At 45.8% G+C, this 27,352-nt stretch overlaps 1 protein-coding gene across 4 annotated transcripts in view; it reads left to right on the plus strand.

The window, feature by feature from the left end:
• The window catches only part of LOC141167153 (uncharacterized), a 174,892-nt gene that overhangs the window by 66,411 nt on the left and 81,129 nt on the right, over window positions 1-27,352 (plus strand). For 3 of the 4 annotated variants that reach the window (XM_073654543.1, XM_073654545.1, XM_073654544.1), the window contains 3 exons: window positions 3,164-3,460; window positions 6,701-7,009; window positions 9,528-9,809. In XM_073654543.1, the coding sequence (XP_073510644.1) occupies window positions 3,164-3,460; window positions 6,701-7,009; window positions 9,528-9,809 (888 nt within the window). The remainder of the gene's footprint in view (window positions 1-3,163; window positions 3,461-6,700; window positions 7,010-9,527; window positions 9,810-27,352) is intronic. The other variant, XM_073654546.1, reaches the window with a different exon arrangement.

Here is a 27,352-nt window from a genome sequence, read left to right on the forward strand (position 1 = left end):
CAGTTTGCAACCTGATGGAGGTCTGTATAGATGGATTAATAGAACAAGTCCCACACACAGCTAGAAGCCCAATATTTTTTCAGAGGTAGATGCAGAAAAAAAATATATTCAGTTTGCAACCTGATGGAGGTCAGTATAGATGGACTAATAGAGAAAGTCCCACACACTGCTAGAAGGCCAAATATTTTTTCAGAGCTAGATGCAGAAAAAAATTATATTCAGTTTGCAACCTGATGGAGGTCAGTATAGATGGACTAATAGAACAAGTCCCACACACAGCTAGAAGCCCAAATATTTTTTCAGAGGCAGATGCAGATAAAAATTATTTTTAATTTGCAACCTGATGGAGGTCAGTATATATGGACTAATAGAGAAAGTCCCACACACTGCTAGAAGGCCAAATATTTTTTCAGAGCTAGATGCAGAAAAAAATTATATTCAGTTTGCATCCTGATGGAGGTCAGTATAGATGGACTAATAGAACAAGTCCCACACACTGCTAGAAGCCCAAATATTTTTTCAGAGCTAGATGCAGAAAAAAATTATATTCAATTTGCAACCTGATGGAGGTCAGTATAGATGGACTAATAGAATAATGCTATGCCCAAAAGATTTTACTTCACTAGGTGCAGTAAAAAAATTGGTATTCTATACACAGGTGGTATATCTTGCAACACAGATAGGCTGCTCCACTGACTAACACACTCTGAAATAGGCCAAAAAGGATTAGCTTTGCTATATTCAGCCAAATGCTGTGAAAAAAACTTGCACAGCACTGGCACAGACCTGCCTGGCAAAAACTGATAGGAACTGATGTAACTTAGTCCTGAAAAGGACTGCAATTACAATTAGTCTTTACTCCCACAATCTATCTATTTAAGAGCACAGACCTGCCTGTGAAAGTCGTAGGAAATGCTGTAACCTAGTCCTTAAAAGGACTGCAATCACAACTATTCCCTACTCCCAAGCTATCTGTAGATTTGTGCGAAAATTGGCTTGAAATTAACAAGGTATAGCGCACACAGCAACAGCGGTGCCGTCTAACACGCAGCTGCAGCAGTGAGAAAATGGTGGCGACGGGGAAAATGGCATGGTCTTATAGGGCAAGGACATGTGACATACACTGCCAATGACACATGCCCTTGCTTGTGTGAAAAATAGCAGTTCGCTCCGTGTGTGCGCTGCTGATAGGCTGACAGATTGCACCTCCCCACTGCAAATGCGGGAAAGAGAAAAAAAAATGGAGATCTTCATTATTCCTGCAGAGATCCATCCCCTGCCCCTCCCCCCACCCCGTTGTACACTCAAACTGCGTATTAACATTAATTTTCATCATTACTGAGAAAAAGTCCAGTTATGATTTTGGTGCACGAACAGTTATCGAACATAACCTCGAACAGCCGAATTTTTCTCAAATCGTTCGTGTTCGCCGGGATAGGAGGTAAGAGCACGGAGCTAGGGATAGAAAAAAGCCTGACCTCATTGTGTTATACCACTGTTAGTCTTGAAATAGATTAAAAATGGGAGTGATAGTCTCAGTCTGTGAAAACTAATCCAAAGATTCAGGTGATTTATAGAGAAGTGCTGGACCTGCATAGTCAGTGTGTCTGTGAACTTATTGATCTGATATATACTGTAGTTACAGCCTCCTAAAGAGAATCTATCAGCAGGTTTTATCCATGTATTTAAGAGCACAAAGATGTATACCAGAGACTCTGATTCCAGCAATGTATTTAGCTTTTTTTGAGCTGAGTTTTGCTTTTTCAATAAAATCAGTGTTTTATCAGAATGATATTTTCACTACAGGACAATTGACCTCGTGCCTGCTGGTCCACCCACACCCCCAGCACTGATTAGCAGCTGTCTGTCAATGCACAAAGAAAGCTGCCAATCAGGGGTGTGGGTGGGGTTACACAGGGATCAACAATATAAGCTCTGCTAGATCTGCAGCAGAGAAACCTGTGATTCTATCACAACTGCCATACCCAGGAATCACTGGAATCAGGGTGTTGTAGGACTCTTCCTACATCATGCTGCGATCAGATAAGATTGTAGAAAACAGTTGACCGATTCTCTTTAATAACAACATTTTGTAATCTTCACATAGTGCTAGTGCTGCTAAAAGAAAATCTTGAAACCAAGGCTTGTGTGTCTCAGAAAGTGCTTTCTGCAATATATGATGGGCAATTCATATATGTTTTTACATTGAAGAGAAATCTCACAAAGCGTGTGCATTGTAAAAATATATTTTTTGCCCACTTTATCATTGTAATAGTTCAATATTGGACCTGTAGACATGCCACTTGAATACAGTAGCCTGCTGCTGATACTTCCTAAACAAGGATTATTTCTGCACTCCCATAGCTTTTTCCACTTTCACCGCCTTTGTATAATCACCAGCAAGGCATGCATCTGTCAACCAAAAGGAATAATTTTTGGACCGTTTCTACATTGGAAATAGCCTACAATGTATGAAGTTGCCTTTTCTGTCGAAGTAGCTGCTGGTTACCATCCATTTTCCCCTAGCAGATAGGTTGACATCACTTGGATGTTAATAAGGTTGTCATTGCATTACAGAGCTCAAACTGGGTTCAATTGTCATTAATGGGAACTCAGAGTTTTGCACACTTAGTTTCAGGGCAAATAGAGGCTTTGCAGTTTGCGGCAAATGTATTTTTCCAGTTTTTTTAATTTATTTAGATGTTAATAAGCAGATATTGCTTTCAATTCAACGCTACATCATTTCTGTCATTGTGTCCTATGGATTCAGGGAGACTGCAATGATGTGATAAAATATGATGTAGAAATATGCCAGTTATAATATATAGGTCTCAGAAAATACAATTTGGAAATCATATGAGACCTATAAAATGGAAAACAAAAGGCAAGTAAATCTCCCATTATATGGGGATGCGAGGCACTTACACCATTTTATATCACATCTGCTGCTATAGGATCCACCATCTGTTCAGCCAGGAAATGATATAAGGGGATGTAAAAGCCTCATATACTGTAATAAATGATTTCTCTCTGTACAATACATTTCTGATTTCTCACAATCTGGTTGCATCTTTCTATAGTGAGCTATTATATAAGACATGGAGAACATCCTCAGGCACATGGTAATGATGAAATTCCTTTCATTTCTACTTATACTGCAAAGACAAGGAACAATTTATACTCTGGCACCAATCTGATCTCATTACAAGGATAACGGTTGTAGATCCCGTTGTACAAGATCTCCTGGACCAACACCTACTGACTGAGGAAGAATACAAAGATGTGATGAAGCAGATGACCTCCCAGGAGAAGATGAGAAAACTGTGTGATATTATCAGTCACTGGGATGGTTTGGGGATGTACAGGGCTTATAGAGTTCTCCGAGGATACAATAGAAACATCATCAGAAGTTTGGAAGTGAAGGACATGGTATGGATAAATGCATGGTCACATGTCTGGGGTAAGTCTAGAACATACTTTGAACTTTATATCTTTATATTTCATTGTCCTACATGTAATCACAGGGCTGATAAATTCTCTTCTGCATCATCTCTAAAGCAAAAAGAGAATCATTATGGAGGATTTCTGGCTATAAGTCTGAGAGCATGTTCTTCTATCCTTCTGTGATCAGCAGAACCCTTTACTTGTACTTGCAAACTTTGAAGCATCACTTTCACAAAGGCTACTAGCAACACTTCTGAGGAGCATGATCTTCAGAGAGGATAATTGAAGTGTTGAGGAGCATGGTCTTCAGAGAGGATAATTGAAGTGTTGAGGAGCATGGTCATCAGCGAGGATAATTGCAGTGTTGAGGATCATGCTCTTTAGAGAGGATAATTGCAGTGTGGAGGAGCATGGTCTTCAGAGAGGATAATTGCAATGTTGAGCATGGTCTTCAGAAAACATAACTGCAGTGCTGATGAGCATGGTCTTCAGAGAGGATAATAACTACAGAGCTGAGGAGCATGGTCTTCAGAGAGCAGAGAGGATAATTTAAATGTTGAGCATGGTCTTCAGAAACAGTTATAACTGCAGTACTGAGGAGCATGAACTTCAAAGAGGATAACTGTAGTGATGAGGAGCAATGTTTAGGAGCATGGTATTCAGAGAGGATTATATCTGCAGTGCTGAGGCTTATGGACTTTAGAGAAGATAGTAGCTGCATATATTTGGACATGTATGCCATTGAAAATTTAATGAAATGACATCTTGTTATTTGTGATATGATGTTATATTCCTGAAAAATTCACATTTTTTAAGTATATAAAGGAGCTGTTAAGATGTATGGGCCAAATATAGTTATCCCGGAGACTTTGCCTCCAGAGTTAATTTTAAATGAGCGGAGTTATAAGCAGTATAAGACATTTAATGACTGACAGTACAGCAGACCTGAGCTTTGTCTCATTACAAATACATGTTCAGCTGCAGTTGTCCTTTCATAATGTTATCAGCTCTGTTGTAGAGATATCAAGCCAGGGAGTTCAGGAATGGCCCAGATGCCTTACAAAAATGATAAAAAAATGGAAACAAAACCTCAATATTTTCAATATCAAGTATGAGGACATGCAAAAAAATCCCCTCATATACAGCCATGGCTGCTATCAATGAAGTTATGAATGGTTGTTTGAGGACCATTCTGCTATAATAAATGCATGTGGGCAAGTAATCGAGATCCATTGCTGGCAGCTCCCTTTGAAAACTTGCATTTGTTTAGTAGCAAAACTCGTTTTGGCAGTCTTTTGTGCATTTTTAGAGTTACATTTTTACAAATTTAGTACATTTTAATTTTTTTAGATCCACTAAGGGACTTGAACATTTTTTCAGTCTCATTGGTGGTTTGATAAACTGTAATATCATCAGGACACTGCAATCGAAATAAGCCCCCCTTCACAAAGGGCAGCGTGACCCAACGACTCTGATGAGCAGTAAAGTTACTGATATCACCGCTGTTCAGAGCCACCAAGATTCACACAGCATGACACGGCCTCAGACTGATGCTCCACAGACTTTATATGGAGGATTTGATTGACTTCTCTGGATTCGCTTCGACTATGTTGAATTTGGTGGACTGCGGCAGACCAGAGTGAGATTTTTTTTTTTAGTAAAATGGTGAACCAGGGAAAGTGTGTGAGAGTGTTTATATGAATTGTTTTTTGTGTGTTTTTTATTTTTTTTATTACTGGACTAGTAATGGAGGTTTCTGATAGACACCTCTCCATTACTAACACCAGCGCTTGATGACAGCTGTGTTCTTGGACAATTCACAGCTTACATCAACCCCAAATACCATACCCCGATTGTCACTGCACCAGGGCAATCGGGAAGTGCCAGACAAAATGTCAGAATTCGAGAATCTCATGTGATGCACCACTTTTGTGGAGGCTGCGAGCTGGTATTTTTAGGCTGGGAAGGGGCCAATATCAAAGGACCTTCCCAGCCAAATAATATCAGCTCTCAGCTGTCTGCTTTACCTTTGCTGGTTATCAAAAATAGGGAGGGGGACCCAATGTCATTTATTTCATTTATTTATATATTAGGTTAATACATGTACAGCAAATTTACACACGGAAGGCACTATTTACAGTTGAAACCATAAGTTTACATACACTATATAAAAAGTACTGTATCAGCATGGGCTGAAGGGCCACTCTCCCAGGAAAAAGCCATTACTCCAAAAGAAACATAAAAAAGCCAGATTAATGTTTGCAAATGCACACAGGAACAAAAACCTTAATTTTTAGACCACTATCCCAAACGTTTGACCGAAGTCATTCAGTTTAAGGGCAATGCTACCAAATACCAATGAAATGTATGTAAACATTTGTCTTTTCAGTAAGTAATAAAAATGCCTTAAAACATTCTCTCTCTCTCATTATTCTGGCATTAGGCAAATATTAAAAATGATGGTAATCCTAATTGACCAAAAATGGGAAAGGTTTATTCTGATTTCATGTCAGCTATTGAGAAAAACATGCAGATGTGTCTTTTTATATAGTGGATGGAAACTTCTGGTTTCAACTGTATACACATGTGGTCAAAATTGTTGGTCCCCCTCGTTTAATACAAGAAAAACCCACAATGGTCACAGAAATAACTTGAATCTGACAAAAGTAATAATAAATTTAAAATCAATTTTGTCTTTACATGTATGTAGATTTTGTATTCAATTTTTGTATATATACGTTTTTGCCGGAAAGACTGATGAAGGTCTTACTAACCGAAATGTCTTGAATCTGGAATTTCTATGAGCAATAAAATATTTCAGTCTATCTGAAGAAGCGAGTGCCAAGTCTTTCTAACACTGTTTAAAGGATTGGGGTCCTGCTTGTGCACTGAAGTATTCCCGGAAGTGCAGAGTTTGTTATCATAAATGGAAAAGAACTGGTCCGTATTTAGTAATGATCTTCTTAATCTCATTACACTGTAGATTGTTTGGGGTAGTGAAAACCATCATCTTATTTTTCGGGAATGTAATGTAGGCTTTTTTTTTTGGAAACATTTTTATCATGTAATAAATAATGTTGTGAAATATTCTCCACTTTACCCAATGAGCTAAGGATGTTATGTTCTTTATAACTCCTGTTCCTCAGCCCTTCTTTGATCAGTGCTTTCCCTCTTGTTTTTCCAATGAACAATAGATCAGAGCTGATAATATTGTGGGTTCTGCAGTATTATTACCATTGCCACCTTCTCTCTGTAGGTGCAGATCACTTTGTGGACAGACACAGATATCATCTGATTTATAATATACAGGACATTAATGCCGTTGTACGAGATCTCCAATGGAATAATCTGCTGCACTGGGGAGAGTGCATTAATGTAATGACAAGGACTGAGCCCGAAGAGAAGATGAAACTGTTAAGTTATATATTCAGGATTCAGACTGATCGAGAGAAGGATCAATTCTTCATCTCTCTCTGGAGATACAACTACACAGTCATCAATAACTTGGAAAAATCCGATAAGGAACCAAAACGTTCAGAATCTATACGCAGCTACAAATCAGAGGGTAAAACTCCTACAGAACTATTATATCCAGCATATTTTATTATTTCATTTACAGTGTTACAATGTCTACATTATTATAATATTAATAGTCCCCAGTATTGGCAGTGGTCGTATTAAAATGTCATGGAAGCAATATATAGTTGTCATTTTGTCATGGGAAACTACACAGCAAAAAGCACAAGTAAAGTAGAAGTTAAAAACAATCATGTAAAACATCAAGTGTCACTGATGGAAGATTTATCAAGAGTTATTTACTTTTATAAAAAAAGCCACAGAAGAGATGACCTGGCATGGATGTGTTCATAGGACTCACCGCATATACACCTTTTTGTTTATCTCCCAGGCATTAGTAGAAGCTGCCTCCCAAAATTCCACCTGAGCCACTAAGAGTTATAGGGCGCTGAATTCATTCTGATGTCCTGGGGCATAGACAGACTATCGGTAGTGATGAGTGAGCACTGAAATTCTCTATCTCTCTCCCCCTGTCCCTCACCCTCTCCTTCACCCTCTCCCTCTCCTTCACCATCTCCCTCACCCTCTCTTTCACTCTCTCCCTCTCCTTCACCATCTCCCTCCCCCTCTCTCCCTCCATCTCTCCCTCTTTACTTCTCCCTCTCTCTCTCTCCCTCCCTCTCTATCTCTCTCTCTCCCTCTATTTCTACCTCCCCCTCTCTCCCTCACATTCTCCCCCTCTCTCCCTCTCCACTTCCTTCTCACTCTCGTTTTCTCCCTCCCTCTCTCCTGCTCCTTCTTTCCTCTCCCACTCTCTCCCTCTTTCTCTCCCTCTCTCTTTCTATCTCTCCCTCTCCATCTCCCTCTATTTCTTCCTCTCCCTCACCATCTCCCCCTCTCTCCCTCTCCACTTCCCTTCTCCCCCTCTCTCCCTCTCCACTTCCCTCTCACTCTCCTTTTCTCCCTCCCTCTCTCCTGCTCCTTCTTTCCTGTCCCACTCTTTCTCTTTCTCTCCCTCTCTATCTCTCCCTCTCCATCTCCTTCTATTTCTACCTCCCCCTTTCTCCCTCACCTTCTCCCCCTCTCTCCCTCTCCACTTCCCTCTCACTCTCCTTTTCTCCCTCACTCTCTCCTGTTCCTTCATTCCTCTCCCACTCTCTCTCTTTCTCTCCCTCTCTATCTCTCCCTCTCCATCTCCTTCTATTTCTCCCTCCCCCTCTCTCCCTCACTTTCTCCCCTCTCTCCCTCTCCACTTCCCTCTCACTCTCCTTTTCTCCCTCCCTCTCTCCTGCTCCTTCTTTCCTCTCCTGCTCTCTCTCTCTTTCTCTCCCTCTCTCTCTCCCTCTCCATCTCTCTCTCCTTCTCTCTCCCTCTCTCACCTCTCTCTCTCCCTCTCTGCCTCTTTCTCCCTCTCTGCCTCTTTCTCCCACTCTCCCCCTCTCTCCCACTCTTCCCCCACAGTCCCCAACTTTCCATGCGCTCTACTTCAGTGCAGCGCATGGCTCAGATGATGAAAATTAGCTTCTTATAGAGACTCAAATACCACTCGATACTCGGCACTACTCGCTACTTGATTGAACACCTCAATGCTCATTCGAGTATCGAACAGTAATGAGCATACTCACTCATCACCATTAATTGGTCATCTCACAGCATCTTACAGGTATTAGTGGAGGATTAATTGCTTCAAAAATTGCAGCAAAGTTACTGACAGGTTACCCCTGGATTCACCGCCGTAGGCTAGTGCAACACCCCATTGTGACATCATCACAACGAACACTCCCATTTGCGTCACAGCCCTCTGAGCCAATCAGCATTAGAATGGGTCATGACATCACAGGTCCTAAGCAGCATGAATTTTCAGTATAGTAGAGCCCAGCAATGTAGCAGACTCGATTTGCCAAGAGATACAATGGAGAGAATTTCAACAGAGCTGAGCAATGTAAAATAATTGGATGAATAAAGTATTGTGGGTGTGCAAAAGAACAGAGAGATCAGTGTAACATCCCTTAAATGCTGTGGTCTGGTCTCAGTAATTCATTTGTTAACTGCCTGAAGAACGAGCCGCTGTGCTATGAAAGCTGCAAATATAGATTTTTTCTGGTTAGCCAACAGAGGTATCACTTCGAGAATACTCTTGTCTTTTTTGTCATATAAGTATATATATATATATATATATAGATGTTGTTGGCTAACACTGTAGCACAATATAATATTTTTTTTGTGTTGTAAATCAGTTTCTGTTTAGAATTAGATACTAAAAAACTTTTAGAATACGAAAAGTTAATAATCTATGCATCAAGTTGTAGAATATTCCAGAGACCTATTGCTATGATACAGCATACATTATGTAAGGATCATTTATACCTATGATCACATAGACAGCTATAGTACAGAGTACAGCCCAAGCTATGTATTACAGTATGTCTGTATTGTTTTTCATTGTATTTCTCTTCTCTATCTCGTCTCCTAACCTTCTTCTTTTTTGCATAATCACTGTATATCTTTCTACTTCTCTCTGTGTATGATCCATGTGTGCAGTAATCTTTGTTTTCTTGTCTCTACAGCTGGAAGTCACTTTATAGACCGACATAAAGAGGATCTGATTGAAAAAATAAAGATAGTTCCTTTATATGATCTGTACGATAGAGATCTGCTGACAACAGGAGAACTTGAATATACAGAACAGATACTGAATCCTAAGGAGCTGATGAGACTTCTGTATGATCTTATGAGAGAATGGGATCAACATGAAAAGGAGGAAGTTTATGAAATGTTTAAAAAATACAACCCCTGGGTCTTTAATGACCTGAAAAAGATGAGGAAATCGTCAAAATTAAAAGAATTAAGTAAGTGGGAATTTTATATGCGTCTAATTCTCCTCAAATAGGGACGTATCTATCCTTAACTCCTTAGTGATGGAGCCTCATTTTTGAAATCTGACCAGTGTCACTTTTGTGGTAATAAGTCTGGACCTTCAATATATCCCATTGATTCTGAGATTGATTTTTTTTGTGACGCGTTGCATTTTATGTTAGCAGTAAATTTAAGTCAATACGTTTTTTATTTATGAAAAAAGAAAACAATTGCTTGAACTGGTAAAAGTATTTTAAAATAAAAAGTGGCTATGGCAATAAAGGCACCACTGCCACCTACAGCGCCAGTTGATCGGATAGTAGTACTACCAAATACATGTCACAATTGGTCTCCTTTGTCTCTGTCAAGTATTTTAGAGAAAATGAATAGTATGTTAAGAAATAAATAGCACTCGACCTGTCTCATTCACAGCAGGACGATGTTACCTCTGACAGTGACACAGTCAGTTTGAGTCTGTACAATTCATCTTCTCTGCCATTGTGAGTCAGAGCAAATCTAGAGGTGAAAAATCAAAGAAGAAGCAAAGAACTCAGGACATTTATCACATTGAAACAACTCAGTCAAGTCAAGTCAAGGAATATGATTATGATGATGTTGGTTACCTAGTCAGACTGCAGGTTTGACCAGAAGACACTTCTTTTCTCCCAGCCCAGTTAATGATTGTCCCACTTTGACAGCACTGAGGCAATAATGAGTAGCTAAAGCAGCAGCAATGTTTATAATTTATATGACATAATTGATCAGATGTTTTATGTGCTGCAGCTCCAACATGACACATATTATTATTATTATTATTATTATTATTCTTTATTTATATACCGCCATTGATTCCATGGCGCTGTACATAAGAAGGGGTTACATACCATATACAGATATCACTTACAGTAAACAAACTAACAATGATAGACTGGTGCAGAGGGAAGAGGACCCTGCCCCTGTGGGCTTACATTCTACAGGAACGGGGAAGAAGACAGTAGGTTGGGGGGTTGCAGTAGCTCCGGTGTTGAGGTGGCAGCAAGCAAGGTCATGGCAGGCTGTAAGCTAGTTTTAAGAGATGGGTTTTCAGGTTCCGTCTGAAGGATCCGAGTGTGGAGGATAATAGGACATGTTGAGGCACAGAATTCCATAGGAATGGGGGATATTCGGGAGAAATCTTGGAGGCGATTGGGTGAGGAATGAATAAGTGTGGAGGAGAGAAGGAGGTCTTGGGAGGACCGGAGATTACATAAGGGAACGTATATTAGTAAATAGAAACACACTTTCTAAACTGCCAGGTTGAAACATACCTGCACTGTGTCGTTTCTCTGACAGATACCTTGAGCCCCCTCTTTAATGACTTGTGGGTCAACAGGTAGGGCCAATTCTTGCCACTGAAGATGTTTGCTATGGGCATACTGTATTGTCCAACCTCCAATGTACTGTCAAATTGTGTATACAGTGTAACAGATAATTTTGTTACGTCCAAGCAGAATAATTTGTCCCCCACAAGTGTGGAAGACCTTACATTTGTCAAAATAAATAAGGCATGGAGCAGGATACAGTTCCATTTGCCTACTGCTGATATCAAATGTTAGATAAGTTCTACACTGTTCTGCTGCCAATGACTTGACAAAGCCGGGCATCTCCAGCCTGACCATTATATTATATCTATTCTGTGCAGCTGCTGGGCTGCCATTGCTAGTTTTACACAACTGGACATCTCCTTGCCTGTCCAATTATGTTTTATACATTTTTTTTGTAAAGCCATTGCTTCATCATTTTACGAACAGCAAACATTATTGTATTGTTCTAAAACAGAAAAGATAGCTTTCAATGGTTTCTTTAAAAGCTATATCTTCATTAGAGATGAGCGTTGTTCTACTCGAACTGTTCGCCAATCTCAAATTCGAGCTGTTTTGGGCGGTGTTCGAGCCGGTCGGCGAACACGAACAATTTGAGAAAAATTCGGCTGTTCGAGGTTATGTTCGATAACTGTTCGTGCACCAAAATCATAACTGGATTTTTTCTCAGTAATGATGAAAATTAATGTTAATACGCAGTTTGAGTGTACAGCGGGGCGGGGGGAGGGGCAGGGGATGGATCTCTGCAGGAACAATGAAGATCTCCATTTTTTTTTCTCTTTCCCGCATTTGCAGTGGGGAGGTGCAATCTGTCAGCCTATCAGCAGCGCACACACGGAGCGAAGTGCTTTTTTTCACACAAGCAAGGGCATGTGTGATTGGCAGTGTATGTCACATGTCCTTGCCCTATAAGACCAAGCCATTTTCCCCGTCGCCACCATTTTCTCACTGCTGCAGCTGCGTGTTAGACGGCACCGCTGTTGCTGTGTGCGCTATACCTTGTTAATTTCAAGCCAATTTTCGCACAAATATACAGATAGCTTGGGAGTAGGGAATAGTTGTGATTGCAGTCCTTTTAAGGACTAGGTTACAGCATTTCCTACGACTTTTATCAGGCAGGTCTGTGCTCTTAAATAGATAGATTGTGGGAGTAAAGACTAATTGTAATTGGAGTCCTTTTCAGGACTAGGTTACATCAGTTCCTATCAGTTTTTGCCAGGCAGGTCTGTGCCAGTGCTGTGCAAGTTTTTTTCACAGCATTTGGCTGAATCTAGCAAAGGTAATCCTTTTTGGCCTATTGCAGAGTGTGTTAGTCAGTGGAGTAGCCTATCTGTGTTGCAAGATATACCACCTGTGTATAGAATACCAATTTTTTTACTGCACCTAGTGAAGTAAAATCTTTTGGGCATAGCATCATTCTATTAGTCCATTTATACTGACCTCCATCAGGTTGCAAACTGAATATAATTTTTTTCTGCATCTAGCTCTGAAAAAATATTTAGGCTTCTAGCGGTGTGTGGGACTTGTTCTATTAGTCCTTCTATACTGACCTCCAGCAGGTTGCAAATTGAATATAATTTTTTTCTGCATCTAGCTCTGAAAAAATATTTAGGCTTCTAGCGGTGTGTGGGACTTGGTCTATTAGTCCATCTATACTGACCTCCATCAGGTTGCAAATTAAAAATAATTTTTTTATGCATCTAGCTCTGAAAAAATATTTGGGCTTCTAGCAGTGTGTGGGACTTGGTCTATTAGTCCATCTATACTGACCTCCATCAGGTTGCAAATTAAAAATAATTTTTTTCTTCATTTATCTCTGAAAAAATATTTGGGCTTCTAGCAGCGTGTGGGACTTGTTCTATTAGTCCATCTATACTGACCTCCATCAGGTTGCAAATTAAAAATAATTTTTTTCTGCATCTAGCTCTGAAAAAATATTTGGGCTTCTAGCGGTGTGTGGGACTTGGTCTATTAGTCCATCTATACTGACCTCCATCAGGTTGCAAATTAAAAATAATTTTTTTCTGCATCTAGCTCTGAAAAAATATTTGGGCTTCTAGCAGTGTGTGGGACTTGGTCTATTAGTCCATCTATACTGACCTCCATCAGGTTGCAAATTGAATAAAAAAAATTTCTGCATCTACCTCTGAAAAAATATTTGGGCTTCTAGCGGTGTGTGGGACTTGGTCTATTAGTCCATCTATACTGACCTCCATCAGGTTGCAAACTAAAAATAATTTTTTTCTGCATCTAGCTCTGAAAAAATATTTGGGCTTCTAGCAGTGTGTGGGACTTGGTCTATTAGTCCATCTATACTGACCTCCATCAGGTTGCAAATTAAAAATAATTTTTTTCTGCATCTAGCTCTGAAAAAATATTTGGGCTTCTAGCAGTGTGTGGGACTTGGTCTATTAGTCCATCTATACTGACCTCCATCAGGTTGCAAATTAAAAATAATTTTTTTCTTCATTTAGCTCTGAAAAAATATTTGGGCTTCTAGCAGTGTGTGGGACTTGTTCTATTAGTCCTTCTATACTGACCTCCAGCAGGTTGCAAATTGAATATAATTTTTTTCTGCATCTAGCTCTGAAAAAATATTTGGGCTTCTAGCGGTGTGTGGGACTTGGTCTATTAGTCCATCTATACTGACCTCCATCAGGTTGCAAATTAAAAATAATTTTTTTCTGCATCTAGCTCTGAAAAAATATTTGGGCTTCTAGCGGTGTGTGGGACTTGGTCTATTAGTCCATCTATACTGACCTCCATCAGGTTGCAAATTAAAAATAATTTTTTTCTGCATCTAGCTCTGAAAAAATATTTGGGCTTCTAGCAGTGTGTGGGACTTGGTCTATTAGTCCATCTATACTGACCTCCATCAGGTTGCAAATTGAATAAAAAAATTTTCTGCATCTAGCTCTGAAAAAATATTTGGGCTTCTAGCGGTGTGTCGGACTTGGTCTATTAGTCCATCTATACTGACCTCCATCAGGTTGCAAATTAAAAATAATTTTTTTCTGCATCCAACCCAGCCAATAGTTTTGGCCTAATACCACAGTTTGGCCACTCAGCTCTGCTCGGTTACCATCCATTGTTTTTTTGTGCAAACAACTCCAGAGTTGTGAATTAGTTAACCACCAAAATGAGTGGAAAAAGGCCTGCTGCTGGTGGAAAGGGGAATAGGCGTGTTGGGAAGGGGAAAAAAGGTTGTGTCCGTGGGGTAGGTGCAGAAGAAAGACCATCTTCCAGCCAAACTAAAATGTCTACTTCTTTTAGCGGACAATGTGATAAGATCCCTTTCTTACGGCCACGCCAATCGCTACAAATTCCAGATGAGGCACAAAAACAGCAGGTGCTTCAACGGATATCAAGTGCTCCTTTAAGTGGGCTCTCCTCCACATCAACTTCAACATCACAAATACTCCAGTCCTCAAAGGTGTCACCCAAATCGCACTTGCTTCCTCACAGCTCCCAAATCTCCAGCTGCCCGTCTGAGTATGAGGTAGAACAGATGGTTGAGTCTGCAGAGCTGTTTACTCATACTATAGCCTGGGAATCAGAGGTCGACTCCAGCGCTTCTGTGAATCCAGACGAGGAAATGATCTGCACTGATGCCCAGAATCTTTATGAGTCGGATCCAGGACCAGACGCAGAAGGTTCTGACCATAATGTAGACCCTCATTCCCAAACTGTAACTCCTGTTGGTGGAGACAATGAGGAAGACGATGATAAGACTCAAATACCTGATTGGAGCGACAACTTTAGTTTTTTGTCAGGGCAGGAACAGGTTGGCTCTGAGGACGACGGGTGTGATAACGCACAGGGTGATGATGATGAGGTCGGAGATCCCACTTACTGTCAACCCACAGTCAGCCAAGAGATGAGGTCAGCAGAGGAGGTGGAGGAAGATGCTAGTGACGACGAGGTCAGGTTGCGCCTTCCTGGACAGAGACGTAGTACTGGAAGCACGTCAACAACTGCATCCTCAAACACAACTCTGCCTCTCACCATAAGTCGTGGTGGCTCTTCAGGTCGCATGGGTGCTAAGCCTTGCATAGCCTGGGCATTTTTTCAGATCGATAAAGATGACCCAACTCGTGTTATCTGTAACATTTGTCAGCAAAAGCTAAGTAGAGGCCAAAAAATACATAGTTTGAGTACTTCATGCATGAACCGGCACATGGACATGAAGCATAAGTTGCAGTGGGAAGCTCAGTGTGCTACAATGCGGTCTAGCCGGCCGGGCCAACCACCGTCTGCCATATCTTGTGCATCAGCGGCCTCTTCATCCTCTGTGACTGGGGGGACAGTAGTCACACCTGTTTTGGGGCGCAGACCTGCCACCTCTTTACCCGCAACAGCCAGCGTGATTGGCAGGTCATCATTTTCTTTGGAGGTGGTAACACCAGCTGGTCTTGAGCGCTGTCCGACATCGATAGCACCACCTTTGGATCAAGGCAACCTAACATGTCCGCCTGCATCTTCCTCACAGACCGGCAGTTTGCCGGGGACACCCTTATCAACCCCGTCTAAGCACAATAGCCAGCCCTCGGTCCCTCAGATGTGGACAAGTAAAAGACCATTTCCTCCTAGCCATGAGAAAGCTAAGAGGTTGAATTTCACCATCTGCAAGCTCTTGGCTACAGAAATGCTGCCTTTCCGCCTGGTGGACACAGAGGATTTTCGAGACCTTATGTCCGTCGCAGTGCCCCAGTACCAGATGCCCAGTCGGCACTACTTCTCAAAGAAAGGTGTGCCTGCGCTCCACCAGCATGTCGCACACAACATCACCGCTTCTTTGAGAAACTCTGTGTGTGACAGGGTGCATTTCACCACAGACACTTGGACGAGTAGGCATGGACAGGGGCGTTAAATGTCGCTGACTGGGCACTGGGTAACTATGGTGACAGCAGGACAAGGGGCTGCTGTCCAAGTCTTGCCGTCCCCACGAGTTGTGCGTCAATCCTCTTTATGTCATTTTTCCTCCACTGCTTCTGCCTCCTCAACCTCCTCTCGGTCTTCCACCTGCACCCAAAGCCTGTCTGGTCATGCCACAAGCTTTCTAACTGCGCAGAAGGGATCCTGCACACCTCCTTACTATGCTGGCAGTAGGGCTCAACGTCATCAGGCGGTTTTTACATTGAAATGTCTGGGAAATGTGAGTCACACAGCTGAGGAGTTGTGGTCAGCTCTGGAGAACCAATTTCATGAATGGTTGTCTCCACTGGACCTGAAACCAGGGAAGGCCGTGTGCGACAATGCTGCAAACCTGGGTGCGGCCCTTCGCCGGGGCAATGTCACACACGTGCCTTGTATGGCTCACGTGTTGAACCTGGTTGTCCAGCAATTTTTAGCCCACTATCCCAGACTAGATGGCCTTCTGCAGAGGGCACGGTCGCTGTGTGCTCACTTCCGCCGTTCGCATCCCGCAGCTCAGCGACTTACATCTCTACAGAAGTCGTTGGGCCTGCCACTTCACCGGCTAAAATGCGATGTGCCTACCTGGTGGAATTCAACTCTGCACATGTTGCAGCGACTGTGGCAGCACCGACAAGCCCTGGTGCAATACGTTCTGACGTATAGCCTGGGCCAACGAGATTCAGAGGTGGGGCAAATCACGCTGGAGGAGTGGTCTCAGATCAGGGACCTATGCACCCTTCTGCACAGTTTTGAAATGGCGACGAAGATGTTTAGTGCTGACGATGCCATTATCAGCATGACTATTCCGGTGATTTACATGCTGGAGCACATGTTAAACAGAATTCGGAGTCAGGTGGTGGCACAAGAGGAGGTGGAGGAAGTAGAGGAGGAGGAGTTGTATGCGGAAGGGCTAACATCTGCAAGGTCCAGACGGTCGGCAGCACCAGGGCGGCAGGCATGTGAGGGTGGGGGAGATGATTTTACCAGGGCGCATGGTAGCAGCCAAACTAGTGAGGAAGGTGCAGGAGCCCAGGAAGAAGTGGAGGACGAACTGATGGAAGACTCATCAGATGAGGGAGACCTTGATCACATTTCTGTTGTGCGAGGTTGGGGGGAGAGGACAGAGGAAGGAAGCATGATTGTTACCTCACCACCAACACAACAGGGACTTGGTGCTCCTGGATGCGCAACACACATGAGTGCCTTCTTGCTGCACTACCTGCAACATGACCCTCGAATTGTGAGAATTAGAAATAATCCTGACTACTGGGTTGCCACACTGTTAGATCCCCGGTTCAAAAGTAAATTTGCAGAAATTATTCCTGCCATAGAAAGGGATGCACGCATGCAGGAGTATCAGCAGAGACTGTTGCAGAATCTTACATGTGCTTTTCCACAAAATACCAGTGGTGCACGTAGTGAATCTCACAGTTCCAACTTGCCAACCGTGGTCTGTATGGAATTGTTCAATAAAGGGCCCAAAATTAAGATAACATAGATGGGAGAGGTCTCTATGAATAGGAATTCCTAAGTATTTGATACCCTGTGAGGGCCAGGCAAAGGGAAAGTTGGACTTGATGGAATCCTATATGGATTTAGGGAGGGAGACATCGAGGGCCTCAGACTTCGCTGCATTGATTTTAAAATTTGACCATGTAACAAAGTGATCTATTTCAGCTATAACAGCAGGGATGGATATATGTGATTGAGTGATATATACTAGGACATCATCAGCAAATAGAGAGCACTTGTACTCGGTGCCTCCCACCTCAATCCACCTAATATTGGGGTTATGGCGAATTGATGAGAGCAGGTGCTCCGTCACTAGGATGTATAAGAGAGGGGACAGAGGACATCCCTGCCTTGTCCCATTGGTGATTGTGAAAGGTGATGAAAATGTTCTGACGCACCCCCTGGGCCTTGGGACACCCGGAGCCGGACCCTTTTTGGTGGATGCTGGTGGTTGTAGTCTTCGTGGCGGCGATCCGGTTCCGTGGCTCAGGGCGGTCAAACCAGTGGCGGAACTATTTATGTGGTTTTGATGTTTAAATGTCCGACTACGCAACCCGTGGATTGCGGTCAGAGTGAACCGCCGCTACAGGGCAGACCGCTAAGGCTGGTGTTGTGGGTGCAGCAGAGCGTAGCATAACTCCCCACGGGAGGAGTATAGCATCAGGGCAGTGTATGCGGAGGATGGGGGTGATGGTGCAGGGCAGCAGCAGTAACGACACGGAGTCAGTGATGCAGTTCAGGGCCTTTACTCACAGTTCTTATTATCCAGACCACGTCTGCAGGTAACGGCTGCCCACGTCATACTGTGCTCACCAGGTGAGGGGCTCAGACAACTCCCAGATAACTTTGGAGCGCTTCACAGGACCCCCTTTGTGTGTCCTTTGTCTGGCCTTTCTTACCAACACTTCTGTCCGGCTGCCTCGGGCCTCCTCTTGGTAAACTTGGCGCCAGTTTCCCTGACCCTATGTGGTGCCTTCCTAGCGGGTGGAGCAAGGGGCTGCGCCACATAAAATGTCAGAGCCTCCGGTTTCTAGCTGAGGGTCGTTTCCTGCCTCCACTAGTTCGGGGACCGGTCTCCCCCTTTGGCCTGACCCCTCCACGCAGGTGGATTCGGGCGTGCGGTGGCGACTCGCCCGTCCGCACCCCTGGGATCCCTTCATTCCTTGTTCCTGGAGCCTTCTCCGCTCCTCTTCCTTCCTTCTCCCTCTTCCAGGCCTGGGCCTCTGTTACTAGGCCCGCCTCCGGAGCAGAGCTCATGCAGAGCCCCTGCTCCCTGCCACTTCTGCTCAGACTTCTCTGCACTGAACTAAGATGGTGCCCACCTTTTATACTCCCTTCTCAATGCACCCAGGAACTGCTTCCTCCCTGCACCTGCACTGCAGGGTTCCCCTTCCTCAGTGTTCCCTCCCCCCACTCCAGCCAGGGACAGGGACTGTCGTGCCCATCTCAGGGGCATATTGGTCGCCCTGCCCCACGGCAATGTGGTGTAATGCATGCAGGTGTCGGGTCCTGATCCACACTCCATCCTTATCTGAGAGTGAGATATCACACCTCTGGGTGAGGTGCAATACGTCTGTAGCAACCGAGCCCTCGGTGCTACAGTTCCATTTATCTTCAGCCTAGGTGACGTATTGTGATACAGGGCCGTGATTTTGGCTATAAAAGGGTCCCCTAGACCCCTACCCCAAGCTTTTTAAGAGAATCATATATGGCGTGCCAGGAGACTCTATGGAATGCTTTCTCAGCATCCAACGAGAGTATCTACTTACAAATTTTTAACTGCATCTAGCCCAGGAAATACTTTGTGCCTAGTAGCAGTGTCTGCTAGTCAGCGGATTATCCCGGCTGTTAAGCAAGCTACACCACCTGTAGTTTGGACACTTAATTTTTTCAAAGGAAATGCTTCGGGACCACGGGATACTTAGTGAAGAGCATCAGGAGGCACCCCAAGGCATAGGGGCTGGGACTGGCACTAGGATGCCTTGCGGTGGACAGCCGAGCTCGATCCTTATAAAAGCTTTTTAACTGCAGCAGCTTTAGTGGACGCTACTGGAGCTGTAATTACGCGGCTGCTGGCATGAGACTTGCCCTCCAATAGATCCTTGTAAATGGATTTAAAGTGTATTCATTCAAATTAGAGGGACAATTTAAATTAAAAAGCTTAGAGCTGCCTCCACCACAGGGGGGCTCTCTCGACCCACCAGCGGACAGGCACCAGTATTGGGAGAGGGGGGCTGGCCGTCAGGGTTCACCGCGGCTCTGGCACAAACCCGGTGACACGGAGGTGGCACGGGCAGGAGCGGACTGGCCGTCTCGGCTTCTCACTTTTTGGATTTTAGAAGGGCATGACATGCCTATATCTGTGTCTCCCCCTCCTTTTACTCCTCCACCTCTTTTCTTTTCGCATGACTATATGTACTTGTCACTTTTCCATGTGTTAGTTGTGTCTTCTGAGCAGTTTGTCAGCTTTTGGACACCTTTGAAGGTGTTTTCTATGTGTTTCTATGTGTTTTTGTTTGCCTGCCATTGGTTTTAACGGTGTTCGAAGGTGTTCGACGAACAGTTCGACGAACAGTTCGGCGAACACACGGGTGTTCGACGAACCGAACCGAACTCGAACCGAACTCGAACACTACGGGGGTGGCTCAACACTAATCTTCATATTTTTTTCAAAACATCAAAAATCTATTACAGCTTTGCTGTTTGTAAACACCAACAGAGAAGGCATCTGCCCCTAAAATATCTGGACCATTTTTATGTTTTAAAAAGTCTGTCACCACAGTATGTTATTACACAGGCTTTGCTGAGCACCAGTTACCATTTGTTTAGCCATTGCCAATAATGTTGGGCAAATTTGTTTGCCTGAGATTAAATTACACAGGTCTGCAAAAAAATATTTTTTTTAATCATCGCAGTTGACCTTGTACTTTACCGAATCATTTTTTTTGGTTCTGATTTCAAAAATGTATATAGTTTTTGTGTAGCAGGTATAGTTTCCACGGACCAGCATCATTATTATAAGGTATAGGAAATATACTGGCGACATTAAGAAAACAGTAATCTACATATCAGAAAAAAGTGCTCCTGCTGCTCAAATTGCTAGACTTAGTCGCAGTACTCGGGGGGCCAGGAAAAATCCTTTTTTTTTCATCTAAATCCTCTTTTTTTTTTTCCCTCCTTCAGACTGTACAAATACCCGTCTTATTAACTTTTTGGCGTCCCCCCCTCCCTCTCCCCCCCCAAAAAAAGTGTGTTTTTGTGAGTGTTCAGACACAAATATATCTGTTTAAAAGATTCTGGTGTAGGCCACATAACTATAACTGTGGTTTTGCAGTTCCACGGTTCAAATCTCTGTTTTATCCAGCTTTTGGCCTTTTTTCCATAAAAAAACAGTAATAGTGTCTCCCCGACTGTTCAGATTCTGGTGTAGGCCAGAGAAATAGAACTGTGGTTTTCCTCTTCCATGGTTCTAATCTCCTTTTTATTACTCTTTTTCCATTGATAGTGCAATTGTAAGCTATTTTACTTCATTTACAATGGGCAAGGCGCGTGACAAGGGACGTGGAACTGGACATCCTGATGCCCAAATATTTGAACAGCCACTGCCACAGGAAGGCGACGCTGGCAATTTGTCACAAGAGGTGGATGATGACGAGACACAATTGCCACGAAGTGAGGATGAGGACCGTGGTGCGCAAGTGGAAGAAGAGGAGGTTGTGAATGATGTAGCTACTGACCCAACGTGGCAGGAGGACACGCAGAGCGAGGCCAGCAGCACACAGGGGAAGGGAGGCAGAGTACCCTAACAGGCAGGAAGAAGCAGTGTGGTGGCCGCACACAAAAGGCGGGCAACCGTTCCCCATAACACCAACACGAGGGATGTTGCCAGTACAACCGATAAGTCTTCCAGAGTCTGGAAGTTTCTTAAAGACTCTGCTGATAACCCCAAAAAGGCCATTTGTACCATCTGCCATGCCAGCATCAGCAGGGGTGACAAAAATACCAGCCTGACCACCACCAGCATGATCAGGCACATGTCAGCAAAGCACCCGATTTTGTGGGGCGAACCCCAGGGTCCACCACTACTTCTTCCGCTGTTGTGCATGTAAGAGAACCCCCTGTTGTGCGTACAAAGCATTCCCCTGTCCATTCTGCATGCAAAGATGCCCCCTCCTCTCAGTCTTCACTTATTATGGCAGTTTCTCCAGAAATAGCAACAACGTCCACGTTCACGTCCCACTGCAGCGCTCAATTGTCCATAGACCAGACCTTTGAACGAAAGCGCAAATTCGCAGCCAATGCCCCACAGGCCACAGTCCTAAATTCGCACATTTCACGACTGCTTGCGTTGGAAATGCTGCCTTTCTGGCTGGTGGAGACTGAATCCTTCCACAACCTTATGGCAGTGGCCGTTCCTCGGTACTCGGTCACCAGCCTACAATATTTTGCCCAGTGTGCCATCCCCGCACTACACACGCACATGTCCCAAAACATCTGCCGTGCCCTCAACAATGCAGTTACTGGGAGAGTCCACCTGAAAACGGACACCTGGACAAGTGTTGGGGCCAGGGACGGTACATCTCCCTTACGGCAAACTGGGTAAACATAGTGGAAGCCGGGACCCAGTCGGACCTTGGGACGGATCACATCCTCCCCACACCGAGGATTGCGGGCCCTATGTCAGTCAGAGTAGCCCCCCCACAGTGTACAGCTCCTGCGCATCATCCTCCTCCTCCTCCTCATATTCAGCCTCCATCTCAGATATCACCACATCAGTTACCAGCTGGAAGCACAGCAGTACTGCCTCCGCCAAGCGGCAACAGGCTGTGCTGAAACTCATAAGCTTAGGTGATAAACCTCACACTGCTTGTGAGTTGTGGACAGCTGTGAAAGAGCAGGCAGATCTGTGGCTGAGACCGCTGAACCTACGGCCATTGTCACACAAGCATGGTTGTGTGTGACAATGGCCGTAACCTGGTGGCGGCTCTGAGGCGAGGCGAGATCACACAGGTACCATGCCTGGCTAATGTGCTTAACCTTGTGGTTCAGCGGTTTCTTAAATCGTACCATGAGTTGCCAGATCTGCTCGTCAAAGTACGCCGCCTGTCAGCTCATTTTCGGAAGTCGGCTACAGCTTCTGCTGCCCTGCTGTGTTGCAGCAGTGTTTGCAGCTTCCGGCACACCGACTGGTGTGTGATGTCCCCACACGTTGGAACTCTACCCTCCACATGTTGTGAGCAGGAAAAGAGCAGTAGTGGAGTACCAGCTGCAACAAGGCCGTCGATATTCAGGTCAGACTCCACACAAAAGACCTCAGGAGTGGACCTGGATGCCTGACATATGTACCATCTTCACAAACTTTGAGGAGTCCACAAAGATGGTGAGCGGCGATGACACCATCATTAGTGTCAGCATCCCACTTGTCTGTCTTTTGCAACTCTCTCTGCAGAGAATTAAAGAGGAGGCATTGCAGCCAGAGTATGATTGTAGCGCCGGCGTCCCTGCCCTCTGCTAGGCAGGGACGCTGTTCCCCTCACCTCTCTGCTCCGTGCCCGGCGTCCTCCTCCCACTCTGCTGGCAGCGCGCGCTCCTTCCCGGCCACTGTGCTTAGGGCGCGCGCGCGCGCTCTCCCTCCCTCTTAAAGGGGCCGCGCGTGCCGTCCTAAGGAGTCCCCGGCCAATGGCCGGAGGACTTCACCATATATAAGGCACCTCCTCCAAAATGGAGGTGCCCGAGCAATGTTGTTGCACTGTTCACTACTCTGCTTCAGCCCCCAGGTCCCGTTTCCAGTTACCTGCCAGATACCTGCCAGATTCCTGCCAGCTTGCTGTCTTATTCCTGCCTGATATTCTGCTACCTGCCTGCTAGCCTGAGGTCCGACGGTCTGCCTTACTACTCCTGTCAGTCTGTCTAAGTACCAGCTTGCCCGCTCACCTGGGAGCGCACATCAACTACCTGCCTGCTTGCCTGAGGTCCGACGGTCTGCCTTCCAACTCTTGTCAGTCTGTCTATGGACCAGCTTGCCCGCTCACCTGGGAGCGCACATCTGCTACCTGCCTGCTAGCCTACCTGGAGGCTCTGCCGTCACGTGCTGTGACCACCTGCCTGTCCAGTGACTCCTGCCCGCTCACCTGGGAGCGCTCATCTGCTGCCTGTCTGCTAGCCTACCTGGAGGCTCTGCCGTCACGTGCTGTGACCACCCGCCTGTCCAGAGACTTCTGCCCGCTCACCTGGGAGCGCTCATCTGCCGCCTGTCTGTTGGTCTTCCTGGAGGCTCCGCCGTCACATGCTGTGACCACCCGTTTATCCAGAGACTCTCGCCTGCTCACCTGGGAGCTCACGTCTACCATCAGCCGCCACAGGTCGTACCAACCCTTTACCCAGAGACTGCCCCGGTCACTTGCCGTGACCATCTGCCCGTTCACCCAGAGACTGCCCCGGTCACTTGCCGTGACCATCTGCCCGTTCACCCAGAGACTGCCCCGGTCACTTGCCGTGACCATCTGCCCGTTCATCCAGAGACTGCCCCGGTCACTTGCCGTGACCTCCTGCCCGTTCTTCTAGAGACTGTCCCGGTCACCTGCTGTGACTGCCTGCCTGGTCGCCACCCGCTCCCTTACAAGGACCGCCCCCTTGTATAGTAGCTCAGAGGTTCCGCCTCCCAGACCCGTTACAGTTTGCTCGGGCCATGGAACCCGCTGGCACCCAAGCTCCCTCGCTCTCGGACCTGTGTCATGAACTGTCCCGTCAGAGGTCCCAACAGGAGTCCATCCTGGGTCACCTGCGGAATGTCAATTCTCGCCTGGACACTCTGACTGCTCCGCCAGCAACCTCCGCCAGTGCCATGACTCGCAATCCGGCAGCTCCGCTGTCCACTAATACCATGGTATCCTACCCCGGACCCCGGCTTTCTGCACCTCCTCGCTTCGGAGGCGACTCCGCCCAGGCTCGGGGCTTCATAAATCAGTGCACCCTGCACTTTGAACTCCTGTCCCACCAGTTTAACTCCGACCAGGCCAAAATTGCCTTCATCATGTCCCATCTCACCGGGGAGGCCCTGGCCTGGCTAAATCCTCTATGGGAGAGAGGAGACCCCCTGGTGTCCGAATTGCCTGCCTTTCTCATGGCTTTCCGGAAAGTCTTCGAAGAACCCGGACGGAAGACCTCATCCGCATCATCACTGCTACGCCTCCGTCAGGGAAGTCTCACCGTGGGCCAATATGCCATACGGTTCCGTACCCTTGCCTCGGAGCTGGCCTGGGATAACGACGCTCTGGTATCCGTCTTCTGGGAGGGTCTGTCCGGCCGTATTAAAGATGAACTTGCCGGTCGGGACATTCCTACCACTCTCGATGACCTAATAACTCTTGCCACCCGGACTGACCTACGGTTCCAGGAGCATGCCAAAGAGGTCACCCGTGAGAGGAGGTTTCCACGTCTAGCTCCTACTTTTCAGAAATCCGTCTCTCCCCAGGTACACTCTCCTGAGCCTATGCAGGTCGACCAGACCAAGATGGTCAAAACCCGTCAGGACTTACGCCGTGCCGAGGGGAGCTGCTTCTACTGTGGCAGTAAGGAGCACCGGATCCGTGCCTGCCCGGAGAGGTCGGGAAACGCCTGTGTCTAGGTTCGCTCAGAGAGGTCGACCTAGACAAGAATAAATCCTCTCCATCTCTGCTGCTGTCAGTCTCAATCGTCTGGGGGGAGAACCATTATTTCGAACTAGCCCAACTTGACTCTGGAGCAGCCGGGAATCTTATTTCACAGTCCCTGGTAGAGAAATACCGCATCCCCACCAAACCTCTGGCTGTACCCTTGTCTGTTGCTGCCGTGGATGGGGGTCTCTTACCACGCCCCATCCAACTCTTCACCGAATCCATTACTCTGCAGGTGGGAATGCTGCATTCTGAGAGTATCTCCTTTCATGTTCTGCCTGGACTCTCTCACGCCCTCTTGCTAGGTCTACCTTGGCTCCAGAGACATGCACCCGTGCTTGACCGGCAGACCGGAGAAGTCCTTCGCTGGGGACAGGACTGCCATAAGACCTGTCTGGTTCCCGTCCATCCCGTCCGTCCTTCTCTTTCCCCAGCTAATCTACCTGGACTTCCGATTCCTTATTGGTCTTATGCTGATGTCTTTAATAAAAAGGAGGCAGAGACACTACCCCCTCATAGACCATACGACTGCCCTATCGACCTGTTACCTGGTACTACTCCTCCCCGTGGGCGTATTTATCCATTATCCGCTGCTGAGACCCGGTCGATGTCCGAATATATTGAGGAGAATCTGGCCAGGGTATTCATCCGGAAATCTACCTCCCCGGCGGGAGCAGGCTTCTTTTTCGTCAAAAAGAAGGACGGCTCTCTCCGTCCCTGTATAGACTATAGAGGCCTTAACCAGATCACGGTGAAGAATAAGTACCCCCTTCCGCTCATTCCAGAGTTATTTGATCGTCTGAGGGGGGCTAGAATCTTCACCAAACTGGACCTCCGTGGGACGTACAACCTGGTTCGTATCCGTCAGGGGGATGAATGGAAGACGGCATTCAACACCCGGGACGGCCACTATGAATATCTGGTAATGCCCTTTGGTCTCTGTAACGCTCCTGCTGTCTTTCAAGAGTTGGTCAATGACATCTTCCGGGACCTTCTCTACTCCTGCGTAGTGGTGTACCTGGACGACATCTTGGTCTTCTCTCCGGATCTCCAGACTCACCGGAGGGACGTTCGTCAGGTCCTGCTCAGGCTCAGGCAGAATCACCTCTTCGCTAAATACGAGAAGTGCCTCTTTGAGCAGACCTCGCTTCCGTTTTTGGGCTACATTATTTCTCAGACCGGCCTACGAATGGATCCAGAGAAACTGTCTGCCATCGAGAAATGGCCTCGACCGGAGGGGTTGAAGGCCATTCAGCGGTTCCTGGGCTTCGCCAACTACTACCGCCTCTTCATACCGCACTTCTCTTCCCGGACTGCCCCAATTTCCGCGCTCACCCATAAGGGTACTAATCCCAAAGAGTGGCCGCCCGAAGCAGAGGAGGCCTTTCTTTCCTTAAAACAGGTCTTCTCTTCCGCCCCGGTGCTGCATCGCCCGGACGGCAACAAGCAGTTCTTCCTGGAAGTTGACGCCTCCTCCTCTGGAGCCCGAGCGGTACTTACTCAAAAATCATCTTCCGGGAAGATGGTAACTTGCGGCTTCTTCTCTAAACTCTTCTCCTCCTCAGAGCGCAATTATTCCATAGGAGACCGAGAGTTATTGGCCATCAAACTGGCATTGGAGGAGTGGCGTTACCTGCTCGAGGGGGCTCTTCACCCGGTAATAATTTACACTGACCACAAGAACTTGGCTTACCTCCAGCATGCCCAGAGACTTAACCCGCGCCAAGCCCGGTGGTCCTTGTTTTTTGCTCGCTTTGATTTTGTTCTTCATTTTCGCCCGGCTGACAAAAACGTCAAGGCGGACGCCTTGTCTCGATCCTTTCTGGTGTCTGATCTCGAGGAAGATCCGAAACACATCATCGATCCCGCCAGAGTAATGCAGGTGGCTCCCGTGAGTCTAAATCGTCTCCCTCCCGGAAAGACGTTCGTATCAGTACCTGATCTGGAGACGATCCTTCACTGGGGTCACTCGTCTAAACTGGCTGGCGACGCCGGTCAGAAAAAGACCCTCCAGCTTATTACCCGGCACTACTGGTGGCCTACCCTGCACAAGGACGTAATAGACTTTGTTTCTGCCTGTGTGTCCTGCGC

The sequence above is a fragment of the Phyllobates terribilis genome, unplaced genomic scaffold, assembly GCF_046119375.1.
Source record: "Phyllobates terribilis strain yellow unplaced genomic scaffold, ASM4611937v1 Scaffold_11__3_contigs__length_659146591, whole genome shotgun sequence".
NCBI lineage: Eukaryota > Metazoa > Chordata > Amphibia > Anura > Dendrobatidae > Phyllobates > Phyllobates terribilis.